This window comes from Mytilus californianus, unplaced genomic scaffold (assembly GCF_021869535.1).
Source record: "Mytilus californianus isolate M0D057914Y unplaced genomic scaffold, xbMytCali1.0.p SCAF_1, whole genome shotgun sequence".
In the NCBI taxonomy this organism is placed as follows: Eukaryota; Metazoa; Mollusca; class Bivalvia; order Mytilida; family Mytilidae; genus Mytilus; species Mytilus californianus.
In genome coordinates this window covers 128868396-128885819 of record NW_026262581.1, presented here as the reverse complement: position 1 = coordinate 128885819, position 17424 = coordinate 128868396, and the positions used below count along the sequence as shown (strand labels likewise).

The window sequence follows — 17424 nt, the reverse complement described above, 5'->3', positions numbered from 1 at the left end:
GGAGGGGGTCCTTCATTTCTGCATTGTTTAATTTTTTCGCTCTTTATTCTTTATCTTTATAAAAAATAATGGCTATTCTGGACATTGTTCTTTTCTGTAATCAGTATATTTTTACTTAATTCTTTAATTTTTGCAGTTATTCTTTATAAGCATTAAATTACCGTTTATTTAAAGACACTTTGGAGTTTGAGAAATATTTTAGTATTTTGGATGACAGACAGATATCTTTTTTTTTTAAATTTCAAACTCTAAACATGAAGTTTCCAATTGAAAATTGAAGATGGCAAAACTTAGAAAGAGAAAATAGAAAGTGTGTATTGTGCAATTTAGATGCAACTGGTGATGAATACCATTACATTTTTAATTGTTCATCTTTGATAACTGTAGAAAACAATGTATTACATTTCATTATAGGAATAGACCTAACACTTTAAAGTTTCATGATTTAATGAATTCCAAAACCTGATCAGAACTGAATGGGCTGTGTAAACTAATAAAGAGATCTATAACAAATTGAACTTTTCTGGGTGAACAGTTGTAAATGCCTCTATTTACTTTCGTACATTATTTATGTAATTGTATTGAAATATGTATAATTTATCTCTATACCTTTGTAATTTGGTTTGTGAGAATAAAGATATATTTATATATATTTTAGCACCCCATTATTCTCTATTCTTTAATTTTTTGCCCATTATTCTCTATTCTGTAAACTCCATCCACACCCTCATACAATACAATAAAACAACAAAGACCAGACCACACCACACCACATAAATACAACACATTACAATTAAATTGCAATGAACATATTACTATAGTTATAATATCATATTCAAGAAGGTTTAACATTAAATAAAATAATCAAGTAAAGCAAAGGAAGGTTAAACTGTACTTTTACATGATGTCAATAATGTATATGTTTGCTGTTTATCATTTGGACTTTAATAGTAATGATTAAAAAAAATGCATATAAGACAGATATGTCTTTAAAATATGATACAAAATGATATTATCATATTTTTGGAATTAAAAGAGAAATAGTTTAGACTTTATTTATGAATGCTGTTTTCGCCGTTTTTTTAATAGCATATACATAATTAAAATATTAACAACGCAATGCACCCTATTATATGATACAATGCAATGAGAATAACATTTCAATATAATGCAATAAAATGCAATTTGAAAATAATATTATAACTTTTAGTATCAATCCATTTTGTTGACATTTTTCCTGAACTGCTCTGGGTACAGACTTTCTTTCAGAAAAAAAATCAAACCGGCTCAAACTTGTGATAGATACATACATGTATACACGTTCTGATATTGAATTAATCCCACCATCTACTTACATAGATCTATACACACAAAACATGTGTTTTATTTTAATTTTTCGCGATGTACAGTGTTGCTAGCCAAAAGTTACGCGAAGATACTTTATAATAAACATTTTCTATTTGTGTAACATGCACAACTTTTGTAACATAAGTACGGAAGCCCATTTAGGACCTCCAGAAAATATAATTTGAATTCGATATCACGAATTTAAATTGTTATCACGAATTCTAGAATTCGTTATCACAGATTAAATTGTTATCACGAATTCTAGAATTCGTTATCACAGACTAAATTCGTTATCACGTTATCACGAATTTATGGAATAAGTTATAACAGTTTTTTGTAATTCGTAATAACGGATTAAATTCGTTATCACAATTTTTTGTATTCGTGATAACGAACTTTATAATTCGTCATTACGGATTAAAATCGTTCTCACGAATTTGTGTTAATTGTTATCACAGTTTTTTTTTGTAATTCGTGATTACTGATTTAATTCGTTATCACAGATTATTGTAATTCGTGATAACGGTTTAATTCGTTATAACTATTTCTACGAATTTGTGATAACGAATTTAATCCGTTATAACCATTTATGAAATTTATTATAACGATTTTAATCCGTTATCACGAATTACCAAAAAATGTGATCTCAATTCTACGAATTCGTGATAACGAATTCAATCCGTTATAAAGATTTATACAATTTATAATTTTATCGTTATTACGATTTTGATCCGTTATTTTGAATTACAAAAAATTGTGATAACGAATTTAATTCGTTATTACGAATTACAAAAACTGTTATAACTAATTCCGAAAATTCGTTATCACGAATTTAATCTGTTATAACGATTTTTTCAATTCGTGATAACGATTTAAATTCGTGATTTCGAATTCAAATATATGTTTTTATGAGGTCATAAAAGGTCTTCCGTAATTACGGAAGCCCATTCAGAACCTCCCGAAAATATAATTTGAATTCGATATCATGAATTAAAATCGTTATCATGAATTAAAATCGTTATCACGAATTTATAGAATAATTATAACAGTTTTTGTAATTCTTAATAACGGATTAAATTCGTGATCAGTCTTTTTTTTGTAATTCGTTATAACGGATTAAATTCGTTCTCACGAATGTGTGTAATTTGTTATCACAGTTTTTTTTTAATTCGTGATTACTGATTTATTTCGTTATCACAAATTTTTGTTATTCGTGATAACGGTTTTAAATCGTTATAACAAATTGTATATTTCGTTATAACTATTTATAATAAAATGCTTCGCTGAGCGCAGCCTGATACGACCGCAGAGGTCGATCCCTGAACAGTTGGTACAAATTTGGACACAATATTCAAGCTTGATACTGTCTGAATTTGGATTGTGATCAAATTTTTGACATAATATAGATTTCTGACACAAAATAAATGTGGTCAAAGATCTTACAAATCTATTGCGCAATACTGTGCAATTGAAGATTTCTTCTTGAAACTTTTCAAAAAATCAAAATAATTTTGAAAAAAAAATATGAATCCTCTAAAAAAATTGGAAACCCCCCCCCTCCAACTTTTTGAAACCCCCCTTGGAGCAATAACCCCAAAACTCGATCCCAGCCTTTCCTTTGTAGTATGGTACCTTGTAGTACAATTTCAGAGAGATCCATACACTTAAACACAAGTTATTGTCTGGAAACTAGAAAAATGCTTGTTTTTGGCCCTTTTTTGGTCCCTAATTCCTACATATTTGGGCAATTAACCCTAAACTCAATCTTAGCTTTCCCTTTGTGATATGGAACCTTGTGGTACAATGTCAGAGAGATCCATACACTTACACACAAGTTATTGTCTGGAAACTAGAAAAATGCTTGTTTTTGGCCCCTTTTTGGCCCTTAATTCCTAAACTGTTGGCCCCATAACCCCTAAAATAAATCCAAACCTTCTACTTGTGGTATTAAACATTGTTGTACAATTTCAGAGCAATCGAAATACTTATACATAAGTTATTATCCTGAAACTAGAAAAATGCTTGTTTTGGGCCCCTGTAGGGCCCCTAATTCCTAAACGGTTGGGACCATCATCCCCAAAATCAATCCCAACCTTCCTTTTGTGGTATTGAACCTTCTTAAAAAATCTCATAGAGATCCATTCACTTAAACTAAAGTTATTGTCCGGAAACTAATGTGTCTTCGGACGACGACGCAGACGACGAAGACGACGACAACGACGACGACGACGACATCATACCAATATACGATCCCAAAAAATGTTTTGCGGTCGTATAAAAATCATTATTACGATTTTAATCCGTTATCACGAATTTCCTAAAATATGTGACAACGAATTTAATACATTATCACGAATTACTAAAAAAAAATGTGATAACTTTTTCTACGAATTCGTTATTACGATTTATGCAATTCGTTATCACCGTTTATAAAATTCGTTATTACGATTTTAATTCGTTATCACAAATTACAACAAATTGTGAGAACGAATTCAATTCGTAATTACGAATTACAAAAACTATTATAACTAATTCCATAAATTCGTTATCAATTTAATCTGTTATAATGAATTCTTTAATTCGTGATAACGATTTAAATTCGTGATTTCGAATTAAAATATATATTTTAGGAAGGTCCTAAATGGGCTTCCGTAGATGTACATGAAGAAGTCCTGATGTTGTCGACCTGAGCGAATAATTATAAAGATCAGTAAATGCAGTTAATTCATTAGATAGATAATCAGGTGCTACATCATTTAAACATTAAGACAGCTTGAAAATATTTTATCCTCGTAAATATAGTCATCTGTTCAAGCTCTTTAAACATTAAAGTGGATGGAAATCAGGTAGAATTAATCTTGTAGCACGTTTTTTGGAGCTTATGAATCGTTTCCAGATTACAGTAGTACTAAGTACGGAATCCAATTTAGGACCTCCCAAAAATGTTACTTGAATTCGATATCATGAATTAAATTTGTGATAATGAATTTGCGGAATTCGTTATAACGAACTTATGGGATTAATTATCACAGTTTTTGTCACGTGAATCCGTGATAACGAATTATACAATTCGTGATTATGATTTTAACCCGTTATCATGAATTATAACTAGATGCCCAAAAAAAGCCGAAGGGGAGGGGCCTCATCACGATTCACGAGTTGATTTTTTTGTCAATCACGATTCACAGAAAATAAATTTTCATGATCACGGATCACGAAAATATAAAAAAAAAAATCTGTAGAAAAACGGATCACGATAGCGAAAATGCGCCGATCACGAAGAACGAAAATAACCCATCAGGCCCCTCATGTAAATAGACAGTGGTAAATCTCGTCATTCTAAACAATTCTCTATCAATAGCGGTTTTCAAGATAAAAGAAAAAAAAACTTCTATTTTACCCTTATGGTCTATTTTAGGCCATGTCAGCGATGTTGTTCCACAGGCGGGCTCATTTCACACATTCTTTAAACTAGATATTACCCTAATTTACTTCTCTCACTTCACTTCACTCCAGGCTAGCCTTATCTACTTTTGCACATTATATTCTATTTTCTTTTTCTTTATATCTTTTGTTTGTTTTTGAATTACATGTACTACTATTATGTTTTCGTCATTATCAAATAACTTTTATATTGTTAGGGAGCTACCATTTGATTTTTATGGGGTGGGGGGGGGGGGGGGGGTGGGAGGGGGGGGGGGTGGGGCTAGATTGAAAAATTTTGTCCTGCCTTTTTATTTTTCCCTCTATTCGGTCCTGCCTTTTTATTTTTCACTCTATTCGGTCCTGCAATTTTTTTTTTGTTTATCCTGCCTTTTTTTTACATAAATTGTCATCCTGCCTTTTTTTTTTGTCAAAAGGTAGCTCCCATAGCATATCAACAAATACTTAAATGTGATTGGTCTGTTAGATTTTCTTTCCTAGGTTTACACTTGCCGAAACCACCTCCGTTGTAAAATATATTCATGCGAGATACACACGAATGAAATTCGTCGGTCTAAAAAGAGTTGAAATAAGAAATAATGAATAAAAATGTATCGGTTAAGAATTATGAGGATTAAACACTTTTTTCTAGAGATTATTTGTGTGTAAACTGGGTCGCTAGCTAACAAACTTAACACATCAGTTTGTGAGTTAACCCACCCGGTTTACACGACAATAACTTCTAGGTACAATGTTTTTGTGTTTATATTTGTACAGGGAGAGCACGTCACTAATGTTGTTTCAGTTTGTGTCCAATCCCTTTTGCTAATTTTACAAATAAAATGGGTTAAAACTAAATTGATTGTGGCCAAGTGATTTTCAATTTGGCCAAGGGTTTCAGGGAAGAAGATTTTTGTAAAAGTTAACGAACAACGACGGACGCAAAGTGAAAATCTATGATAATGAATTTAACCGCAAATCCCAAATTACAAAAAAAAACTGTGATAACTAATTCCACAAATTCGTTATCACAAATATAATTCGTTATAACCAATTATACAATTCACTATAACGATTTTAATTCGTTATCACAAATTACAAAAAGTTGTGATAACGAATTTAATTCGTAATTACGAATTACAAAAACTATAATAACGAATTCCACAAATTCGTTATCACGAATTTAATCTGTGATAACGAATTATACAATTCGTGATCTCAGTCGAATTCAAATTATATTTTTGGAAGGTCCAAGATAACGGATTAAAAACGTGATAACGAATTGTACCATTCGTTATTGATAATCACGGACTAAGTTAATGTAAGTAATTTGTTATCACAGTTTTTTTTTGGTAATTCGCAATTTCTAATTAAACTTGTGATAACACAGATTTTTGTAATTCGTGATAACGGTTGAAAATCGTTATAACAAATTGTATAATTAGTGATAACGGATTAAATTCGTAAAATGAATTTGTTAAATTGGTAATCACAGTTTTTTGTAAACCCTGATTTCGAATTAAACTCGTTATCACAGATTTTTTATAGACTTCGTTATTACGATTCTAATCCTTATCACGAATTACAAAAACTAGTGATATTGAATTTAATTCGTAATTACGAATTACAAACACTGTTATAACTAATTCCGAAAATTCGTTATCACGATTTAATCCATTATAACGAATTCCTCAATGCTAGCTAACGATTTAAATTCGTGATTTCGAATTCATGTATATATATTATTTGGAAGGTCCTAAATGGGCTTCCGTACTTAGTAGACATATGTCGTCAAAGCCAGAAGTTTCAGAAAGTTGTTTTGTTTATGTTTATAAAGATAAAGAGCAATATGAGCAGTTCAGTTAAGTTCAGTATTTTGTATTTTCCTACATAGAGCACTACTGGTCAAGGACATGTTACCGTCAGAAATTCACAATTCCCTAGGGTATCATGATGAAGACCATGCACACCTGTTTAAAAGAAAAATACCAGCAACCATTTAGAATGGAAAAATGTCTATGCAAAACTTGAGTTACTTTTAAGAGTAATCATACTTAAAAAAGAGGTGAGCTAAAAATCTGTGATAATGAATTTTAATCCGAAATCACAAATTACAAAAAAACTGTAATAACGAATTCCACAAATTCGTTATCACGAATATAATCCGTTATAACAAATTATACAATTCGTTATCACAAATTACAAAAAATGGTGATAACGAATTTAATTCGTAATTACGAATTATAAAATCTGTTATAACGATTTCCAACAATTCGTTATCACAAATTTAATCTGTTATAACAAATTATACAATTCGTGATTTCGAATTCAAATTATATTTTTGGAAGGTCCTAAATGGGCTTCCGTATACAGGAGCTGATGGTATTCCAGCAAAAATAGTAAAAAATTGTAAATCTTATATTGCACCATAGCTGACAACTCTTGTAAATTTGTCAATTGAAAATAACTGTTTCCCTGATAAACTTAAAGAAGCCCAAGTGACCCCCCTTCATGAAAAGAGTGACCCATTATTGAAAACAAACTATAGACCAGTTAGTGTCTTACCCATATTTTCTAAAATCTTTAAAAAAATATATGAAATTCAACTAACTGAATACTTTGATAAAATATTTAATCCTTTTTTTGTGTGCATTTAGACGTGGACATGGATGTCAGACCACACTTTTCAGAGTGTTAGACGATTGGTGTGAAGCTCTTGATAAAAACCAGTACATTGCAGCGGTATTAATGGATCTTTCTAAGGCTTTTGACTGCCTGCCTCACAATATATTGCTAGATAAATTATCAGCATATGGTGTATCCCCCCATTCAGTTGCTCTGTTAAAGTCCTATTTATCTAATCGTAAACAACAAATAAAAGTCAACAATGTTCTGAGTGGTTGGGCTGACATCCATAAAGGCGTACCACAGGGTTCTATACTAGGGTCGTTGTTGTTTAACGTATTTATAAATGACATTTTTCTTTTTGTTAAAAATGGTAGTTTATATAACTATGCAAATGACAATACTTTGTCTTTCTGTACTCCAGATTTTGATTTATCGATTTCAACTTTGGAATCTGAGTCAAAAATACTTATTGAGTGGTTCCGGGTGAATAAAATGCAAGCAAATCCCGACAAGTTTCAAATTTTGGCTGTTGGCAAAAAGACCTTTGAAAAAAACCCATCTATACGTATTCAAAATTCGAACCTTACATGTAAAAAAAACAGTAAAATTATTAGGCATTGAAATTGACTATCAGTTAAATTTTGATGTTCATATCAGCTCAATCTGTAGGAGGTCCTCACAGCAACTAAATGTTTTAAAACGTTTGGGCTCAGTTTTGGATAGACTTAGTAAACTTACTATTTTTCATACTTTTATTCTTAGTAATTTTAATGTTTGCCCTTTGGCATGGCATTTTTGTACTGAGAAAAATTCCAAAAAAACTAGAAAATGTGCAGGAAAGAGCACTCCGTTTTGTATACGAGAATTTTAACAGCTCCTACGAGGACCTCTTACTTAAAGCTAAGTTGCCCTCCTTGCAGATCAGACGGATAAGAACAATGGCTCTAGAAACTTTCAAGATTATAAACAATATAGCTCCTGTGTGCTTACAAAATTTGGTGAGTGTCAAAAAATCTAAGTATTCTTTCAGGTATATAAATATTCTGGATGTTCCACAGGTAAAGTCAACCCGTTATGGTAAAAAAATCTTTCAAATTTGCTGCCGCAACTTTATTGAACAGCCGTCCAAACCATTTCAGGACTGAAAATAGTTTTTCACATTTTAAAAGTCTTGTTCAGTCCTGGAACGGTTTGGAATGTCGCTGTTTTGCTTGTAGATAACTCTTGAGCTGTTTATTATGTTGCTTTTTGTTGCTTTGGACTAGTATTGATGTATTTCTTCACGAATTTTTATATATTTGAATTTTAATTTCTGACACATATTCCCAGAAATTGGATAAGCAATTCGTGTTGAAAATATTCTGTTCTTTGAAATTTTAGATCTCAAAGCAAGTACTACAGTTCTAATCTTTTTATTTGATTTTTTAAAGTAATCTATTTATTAAAAAGTTACCATATTTTTAATCTAAATTTTAAACTTTAATGTAGGTAAAAATGTGTTACTTCATTCTAAATTTGTTGCTAAATTTTTATTGCATGCTATGTATGTAAGATTCAACTCTGTATTACAGGTTGTTTTATATGTATATATTAGACTTTTTTTATGTTATGTATATGTTTTTATATTCGGTCAAAAGCTCCTTAGAGCTTGTGTTTGTTATGCAGAATCAAAATAAATTTTTCTTATCTTATCTTATCTTATCTTATCAGTTCAATATATTCAAAACTTACATCGGCGAATGTGAAATCCGTCCGGTCAACTTTTATTGTAGAAAAACATTTATTTTTACTATAAAGTTTATACTTTCATATAATATATTTATCAATCTCGCAGATTTCCTAATTTCTTGAATAAATATTGAACAACAAAAGAGATATTAACACTTTTTGTCGATCAGTTCAATATATTCAAAGGCGACTGTAAAATCCGTCCGGTCAACTTTTTTTGCTCAAAATATTTTTAAAATATTTTTTTTTTAGATTTTCAATTAATATAGTTTAGTTTCTCAAAGGTTTCCAAATATGAAAACAATCTACCAAATAACAAAATAGTTATGACCATTTATATCGCATCCGGTCATTATCCTGTCACAATCCGGGCAATCGTCCTGTCATTAGTGTAACCCTCCCGTCAATCGTCCTGTCATTGCAACCCTTATTTTAGCATATTTTTTTTATCCAAGGGAAGGCAACTCTGAAAAAATAAACATTTTTGAGCAAACCAAAACAAACAGGTCAAAAACTTGTCACAACTATACAAACTGCTTAGTGACCCACAGGTGTGAAATTGCAGATGACTCAGTAGCAAAGTACAACTATTTTCAAAAGTAAGCGATAAAATGACAAAAGCTTACAAATCACACAATACACCTTATCGCTATTCCCGGCTGACCCGAGAATCTGTCCCGCTTGAACTATTGACATCATACAACAATCACTTTTCCATTGTGGTGTCAGATATTTTGTATTATGACGTCAAAATTTTACGGGAACCAGTGTGATGTCCAGTAATGGCGGACAAATAGCGATAAGGTTTATTCTATTTTTTATAGATTTTTTTTAGTATGACATTCTATATTCAAATCTTTGCTGCTGGTCATAGGACCTAAATAAAAAACGAGAACAATCTGAATACACCTTATCGCTATTCCCGCTTGACCCGAGAATCTGTCCCGCTCCAACTTTTGACGTCATACAACAATCACTTTTCCATTGTGGCGTCAGACATTTTCTATTATGACGTCAAAATTTTACGGGAACTTTTGTGATGTCCAGTAATGGCGGACAAATAGCGATAAGGTGTATTGAAAACCCCTAACAATCCATCGCCAATAAATTAGATCCCAGAACCCCTGGCACAGTCATATAAAGCACAGTAAGCCACGGCTCTACAATCTGAGCTAAACTAGCTGCAAACTGTAGCTCATTGGTCATATCAATCATATTAAAGGAGTAATCCCCTAATGCATCTTGTGGAGCGCAGTTATATATCTACTATGTAAGGGGAAGCACCACTTCAGTAGGAAAGTAAAACAAACTCCCCTTACTGCCAACTTGCATCAGAACAATTCACCCAATTTTACACAAATTTGCCCCACTTTCCCCTAACTTGCCACAACTTTCGAAATGAAACACACTAACTCTCCCCACTGATGAAAAGGAGTTTTTTCTTGTTGAAGCTAGTCCTACTATGTTATAGTACAAACTCTCACCAACTTTAACATAATAAAAGTATGCACACATTCAAATCTAAAAATAACTTGCTCCACCAAATAACAACTACAAATTTGCCCCACCCAATTTATATAACAGTATACATTTAAAAGACTCTTCACACACTCACCCCAACTTGTGAAATAACAATTGCATTCACCATAAATAAATCTGCACTCATCCCCTGGTTATTTAGAATATTATAGGTTCTTAGGCAATTACTGTCTAAATATATAACTGCAATGTTTGAACACTTGAACATTCCATGCCAGCAACTGTCAAGATTAAGAACAACAATAAAAACTGTTCTTTCGACATACATGTGTTGGTATTCATGGGATTGTTGTTACTCAAGATTCTTTCTTTTCAAATTAAAGTACGGTTAGATTGCTGATGTTGTGCATCTTCCATGTCTCATTTTGTTTATATTTGTAGATAATAATCATGTTAACTCAGGAAGCCATTCAAGATAATGTTGGAATCTCTAAAACAACACAGTACAGTGAATTTTCAGACAGAATCAAAGTTAAGAATATACCATTCCTTGGTCGTTTACATATTGTCCGAGACCGTGAGGGATACCTTGCATTATCTTTTACTACAATTTACTGGATTTATGGAACTTTTGTGAATTTGTTTATAATACTTTTACCTCACTATTATGATAAACAGCTTCCTGGAGAACTGGTATTATGTAAGTATTATATATTTTTATATCCTTTAAAAAAGAGGAGAAAGATACACGGGTATATATATTCAAAATTCAAAAGCCGAAAGAAACTCAAAATTGCCATGAAAAAACCCCACAAAACAACAAAAAGACAAAAAGACAAGCAAGTTAAAAAAAACTACTTAGAAAACTAAAGACTGAGCAATAAGAACCCCACCAAAAACAGGGGGTGATCTCAGATGCTCTAGAAGGGTAAGCAGATCCTGCTCCACAAGTGGCATCGGCTGCTTGCTTATGGTAAGTACAAATTCTGTGATGAGTCTTATTCAGTGATTCATTCTTCATGGTTCATTCATAAGAGTTCTTTAAAAAGTTCATGAGATAAAGCTTGAACTCTAATAAGAAAATATATCACAAGCTATGAAAAAATATGAGTACAAATAAAAGGAGATATGGAGTAAACATCAATGAGTCAGCAACTACATGATAAAATAATCAAAATACATCTCGTGGGGAAAATACATTCTTCAACAACAGACAAGTGTAAATACAGTGTACAATATGTCAAGCTCTAAATACTTCCAAATCTTTAAAACGTGTAAAAGTTGTGAATATATTTGATCAAAACTATCATAGATCTGCCATAAATGCAGCATGCTTTGACTTCATAAAACTTGAAAATTTCTGTGTTGCAAAAAAATAAAACACTTGTAGATTAGGAAATGTTTGGAGAAGGGTATTAATTATAAATAAAGTTTGATTATTCAAACATTGAAAAGAAAATTTGAATATGATTAATTGGCTTATAAAAGTAGATATTACTGGTAATAACAACTTCATGGCTATAAAAATACTTTAAGAAAGAAGTTTTACCCCTGACTGTATGTGTGTATTTTATGATATTTTTTACATAGTACATGTACATGTATAGTTGAAGCTTGACACAGACGTATCTTTACAAGATGGCTCTATGTCCTGTCACACATTTCTGATTCTGTGATCAGAATGCAAGAGGCTATGAGAAAAAAGAACTTTCTCCATCACATGACATACAAGCTTGTACATTGTGCTATGACCCGACCAATAAGTAGCAGGGGCATATGATGTAAGTTACCCATATTCCTTTTTGCCATCTCAGTATACATACAGATATAATGATGTCTTACAGATTGATCTTGTATTTAGATCCTGTTGTCCAACTTTTGGAGGAATTACAGTCCGTTGTACATGTACTATAAATTTCAGTAAAATTGTAATTGACCATACTCTTTTTTTATAATGTCCACAGATCTTGAGCTGATTTTTAAACGACCGTAAAATTTTTGCATTCCTATAATGTTATCATGTTGTCTACGTCGTTGTCGTTCAAAGACATTTGGTTTCCAGACAATAACTAAATTATAACTTTAGTGTAAGTGTATGGATCTCTATGAAATTGTACCACAAGGTTCCTTACCACAACAGGAGGGTTGGGATTGATTTTAGGGGTTATTGTTTTAACTGTTTAGGAATTAAAGGCCAAAAAGGGGCCAAAAACAAGCATGTTTCTTGTTTCAGGACAATAAGTTGTGTATAATTGTATGGATCTCTATGAAATTGTACCACAGGGTTCAATACCTCCAAAAGGAAGTTTGGGATTGATTTTTGGGGTTATGGCTCAAACTGTTTAGGAATTAAGGACCAAAAAGGATTTTCATGTTTCCGGACAATAGCTTGAGTATAAGTCTATGGATCTCTATGAAATTGTGCCACAAGGTTTCATACCAAAAAAAGGAAGGTTTGGAATGATTTTGGGAGTTATGGTCCTAACCGTTTTGGAAAAGGGTCCAAAAACATTACTTTTTTAATAGTTTGTATAAAATGCTTATTTCTTGAGCAATTTCAACGGGGTTTAATTCAAAGTCTTGAAATTTTGGGTTTCTTTATTATGCTGAATCTAATCATGCATTTTGATTTTGGATTTTGGACCCCGTTTTTAAATTGGTCCACATTGAGGTCCATAGAGTCAAAAATTAAACTTTGTTTGATTTCAACAAAAATTGAATTCTTGGGGTTCTTTGATATGCTGAATCTAACCGTGTAATTTAGATTTTTGTCTCGCCTGCGACAAAAGTCTCGGAAAGCGAGACATGGGGAGGCGACAGCCTCAACAATTGTTAAGTTTTCTGCTTAAGCTAGTTTGATAGGAACTGCTTGTGATAGATCATTGATATTTTGTATGAAGATGCATTACTATCAGTTCATATCAGTTTGACAACAATTTTGAAGTCCTACCCCCTAGGCCATGCTCCAGTGACTTTGAATTAATTAGCAATTTTCAATGTTAAGTTTTCTGCTTAAGTTAGATTGATAGGAACAACTTGTGATAGATCAATGATATTTTGTAAGAAGTTGCATTACTATCAGTATATATCAGTTTGACGACTATTTTGAGGCCCTGCCCCTAGGCCATGGTCCAGTGACTTTGAATTAATTAGCAATTTTAAATGTTTTCTGATTAAGTTGGTTTGATAGGAACTACTTACAATAGACAATACTTTCTATAAGTTACATTGCTGTCTGTACATCTCAGTTTGTCAACCATTTCAAGGCCCTACCCACTAGTTGGTCCAGCGACTTAGAATTAATTAGCAATGTTGCTGTCCATCAGATTGTTATGCATGCATTGCTAACCCTCCTAAATAGGGTTAGTTTTCATCATACATTTCTTATCAATTTTCCAGAATTTAAAATTATTTCAGATTCAAATAATTCCTTGTTTAGACTTCATGCATTCTTTGTCATGACCTATAGATGCTACATGTATGTCAAATATTTAATCACAATCCAAATTCAGAGGTGTATTGTACAATTAATAGAAATTTAAAGTAGATTCATAGTTAAAAATAGATATAGCATCATCGTATTCTAATTTAAGAAACTATGCATAAATAAAGTTTGTAAAATTAACATTGTTAGATATTTTGAAAAATAATTAGAGGTAAGTTTTATAGATTTTTTAAAGATATTGTATTTAAATGATGAATGATATTTAAAAAAAAAAATTTTTTTTTCATTTTTTTTGTAAATTTTATAAAGAACATCATGGTAGGTTTGTTTGTTATTCTGTATAAATTAGTTTTCAGAATGCTATATAATATATATATTTTTTATAAAGTAAACCCCTTTTAAAACTTAGCTAATATTGTCCATTAATGAATAAATAAATTAAATTCTTGGTGTACTTGGATATTATGGTCCATTAATAAATAAATGAATTAAATTTTTGGTGTACTTGGATATGCCGACTCTAACCGTATATTTAGATTTTGGATATTGGACCATAATAGGTAAAATCCAATTTCCAATTTTTTAGTTCTTTGACCACATTCATTCTGACACAGAAACCTACATTGTATGTTGTGTCAAATATTTAATCGCAATCCAAATTCAGAGCTGTATCAAGCTCAAATGTAGTACTGTCCATACTTGCCCCAACTGTTCAGGGTGCGACCTCTGCAGTCATATCTAGCTGTGCCCAGCAGAGCATTTCATTGGTACATTATTGTATAGAGATAGCTTATAGATCAAGTTTGTGTTTTGTTCTGATTGACTGTCCAACTTTTTACAGAATTCAAGTTTGAATTTTACTTCTGGTGATTAACTTTTTTCATTCAGCAAATACATAATAATTTTTGTCTCCCCTGCAACGAAAGTTGCAGAATGCGAGACAAAAGGATTACACTCCGGCATTAACTTTTTGTTTAAAGCTTTATATTTCAGAAGGTAAAAGATCTGTATGCTTCATACCATGTATGCAGATACCTTATGTTACTAAGTTTCCATCCATCATAGTTTCATTGTCCGTCACCAGGTTCAGTGAATGCTTGAAATTACAGTTTTTTTGTTATATGAAATACTTACTTATTATGAGTAATAGGATAACTATATTTAGTATATGGGTTCCTTGCAAGGTCTGCAATGTCTGTCAGACAGGGTTCATCTGACCTCAATCTCATTTCATGGATCAGTGATCAAGATTAAGTTTAAGTGGTCAAGTCCATATCTCAAGATACTATAAGCAATAGGTCAACTATATTTGTAGTATGGAATGATTGTTAGATAACATGTCCAATTGGCAGGTTTCATCTGACCTTGACCTCATTTTCATGGTTCATTGGTCAATGTTAAGTTTCATAGTTAGTTCAGTTTCTCAGATACAATAAAAAAAAAGATTAAAATATTTGGTGTATATGATGATTGTAAAGTGTACATTTATGTCTGGTAGGTTCATCTGACCGTGACCTCATTTTCAAGAATATTAAAACTTTAAACAATAAATTTTATAGTGCAGGTGAGACATTTCAGAATTTGCACTGTTTTTGCCATTTGTCTGGTATGTGAATAATTTCATGATTCCTTTTTCTCATTGTAGGGTTTTGTTTTCTATCTGGTATGTGTATAATTTCATTATTTAAAGCTTCTACTACAAATCCAGGAAGAGTACCTCTAATTGAAGATTCTCAGATTGGTAAGAATATAACATACATTAATGGTTACAAAATATCCTAATATTTTAAGACCCTACAGATTTTTATATTACTAAATTTTATAAAATATGTCTCTGATATATACATACATTTTAAGCAAAGCTGAAACATTAGATGTAAATCTCAAATACCAGTGTTTGAATTGAACAAAATTGTGAAAGATCCACCAAAGTTCACCCCTCATTTGTTACAAGTTTATCACAGATCTGAATCGTGAATGTGCAGAAGATTGGTTTTGTTCTTAGGAGATGGAGAGCTTTGAAATTAATTATCTGTTAATTTCAAATTTAAAAAATAACATATGTCATATTAGCGCAATCAAAACCCTATTGTCATTGGCTTTACAGCTATATTTAGCTATATTCCTGGTCTCATCTCTACCTTACCTAACATGGTATAGTGAGGTAAAAAATCTTTAGATCCTATCAATTTCCATGTAAAGCATTATTATTAAAGATATATACTCAGATATTCAAGTTACAAAATGTAGCAATCTGATTGAAATACAGAACCTGTGTCCAAGCTTTGCTTACAAGGATATGAAAACGCTCTGTACTACATTCTATTCAAAGACCTTTCGGGATTATCTGGTTTTGTCAGATTAATACACACATTCAAAAATTTGAAGGCTGAAATTGCATTGGCTGATGTAATAATTACCAGAACAGAAAGTAAAATGGAGAGTTATCAGATCCTTGTAAGCAAAGCTTGGACACAGGTCTGTATTTAAATCAGACTGGAAATGAAGTGTGTGTGTACTTGACATACTTGACTAAGAAAACTATTTTATTAAAAAGTACAAAAGTGACGAAGTAGTGCATGGCATATGAATCTATCTGCTATACCTTCAATTACATGTATTGACAAAGAAAGATAACTCCAATTCAAAATATTGCCTAAATTTGTTCCATTGTTTTAAACAATTCCTTTCACAATGAAAAATAAATGTAATCTTTATCCCTTTAATTTCTACTTTCTGTTTGCTCTTTTCGCCAGCACACCACTTTCAGTAAACATGATATCATTCCACTATCCTAGTTTTATGTCTCAAAAAGATAACTTTTCAATCATTATACAAAAAGATTTTTTTTAAAGAAATCTCATGCTTCTTACAATTATTTAAAAGATATTTGCCAGATGTTTATTTCTGTGATCTAACTTAATGACAAAATAAGGGGAAATAAGACGACCACAAAAATTATTAAGCAGTTTTATGGCGTTAAATGTTGCAATCTTCCTATTTTTACTGATTGAAGGTTTCTTCCTTTACTTATCTTTTAAAGAACTTTTACTATAAATATCACTTCCTTGATAAACAATTCAATATATCCTTTTCTGTACATAACATTGCATGAAAACATGGAAAATCTTTAGAAGATGGTGATTAATGTTGATTCCATTGCATAATGTCATGATTGACATTTTATTTCTTTATAAACATGTAAAACACAATGACAGGATGCTAAACTCCTTTGTTTATTCTGGAAACATCATTAAAACAATTTTTACACCTTCCTACTTTTAAAATATTTATTTTGATAGTTTGAAAAATGCATGGTTAATTTGTCAGCTTCCCTTTTTTGTTATTTTTGTAAATATAAATTTCCTGTGGAG

At 31.3% G+C, this 17424-nt stretch overlaps 1 protein-coding gene across 1 annotated transcript in view; it reads left to right on the top strand.

Moving 5' to 3' along the window:
• The first annotated feature begins 9586 nt into the window (after nucleotides 1-9586).
• The window catches only part of LOC127734020 (palmitoyltransferase ZDHHC21-like), a 30862-nt gene continuing 23024 nt past the window's right edge, over nucleotides 9587-17424 (top strand). The window contains exons 1-3 of the mRNA XM_052243569.1: nucleotides 9587-9725; nucleotides 11047-11305; nucleotides 15696-15791. Coding sequence (XP_052099529.1) covers nucleotides 11056-11305; nucleotides 15696-15791 — 346 coding nt within the window. The 5' untranslated portion in view covers nucleotides 9587-9725; nucleotides 11047-11055. The remainder of the gene's footprint in view (nucleotides 9726-11046; nucleotides 11306-15695; nucleotides 15792-17424) is intronic.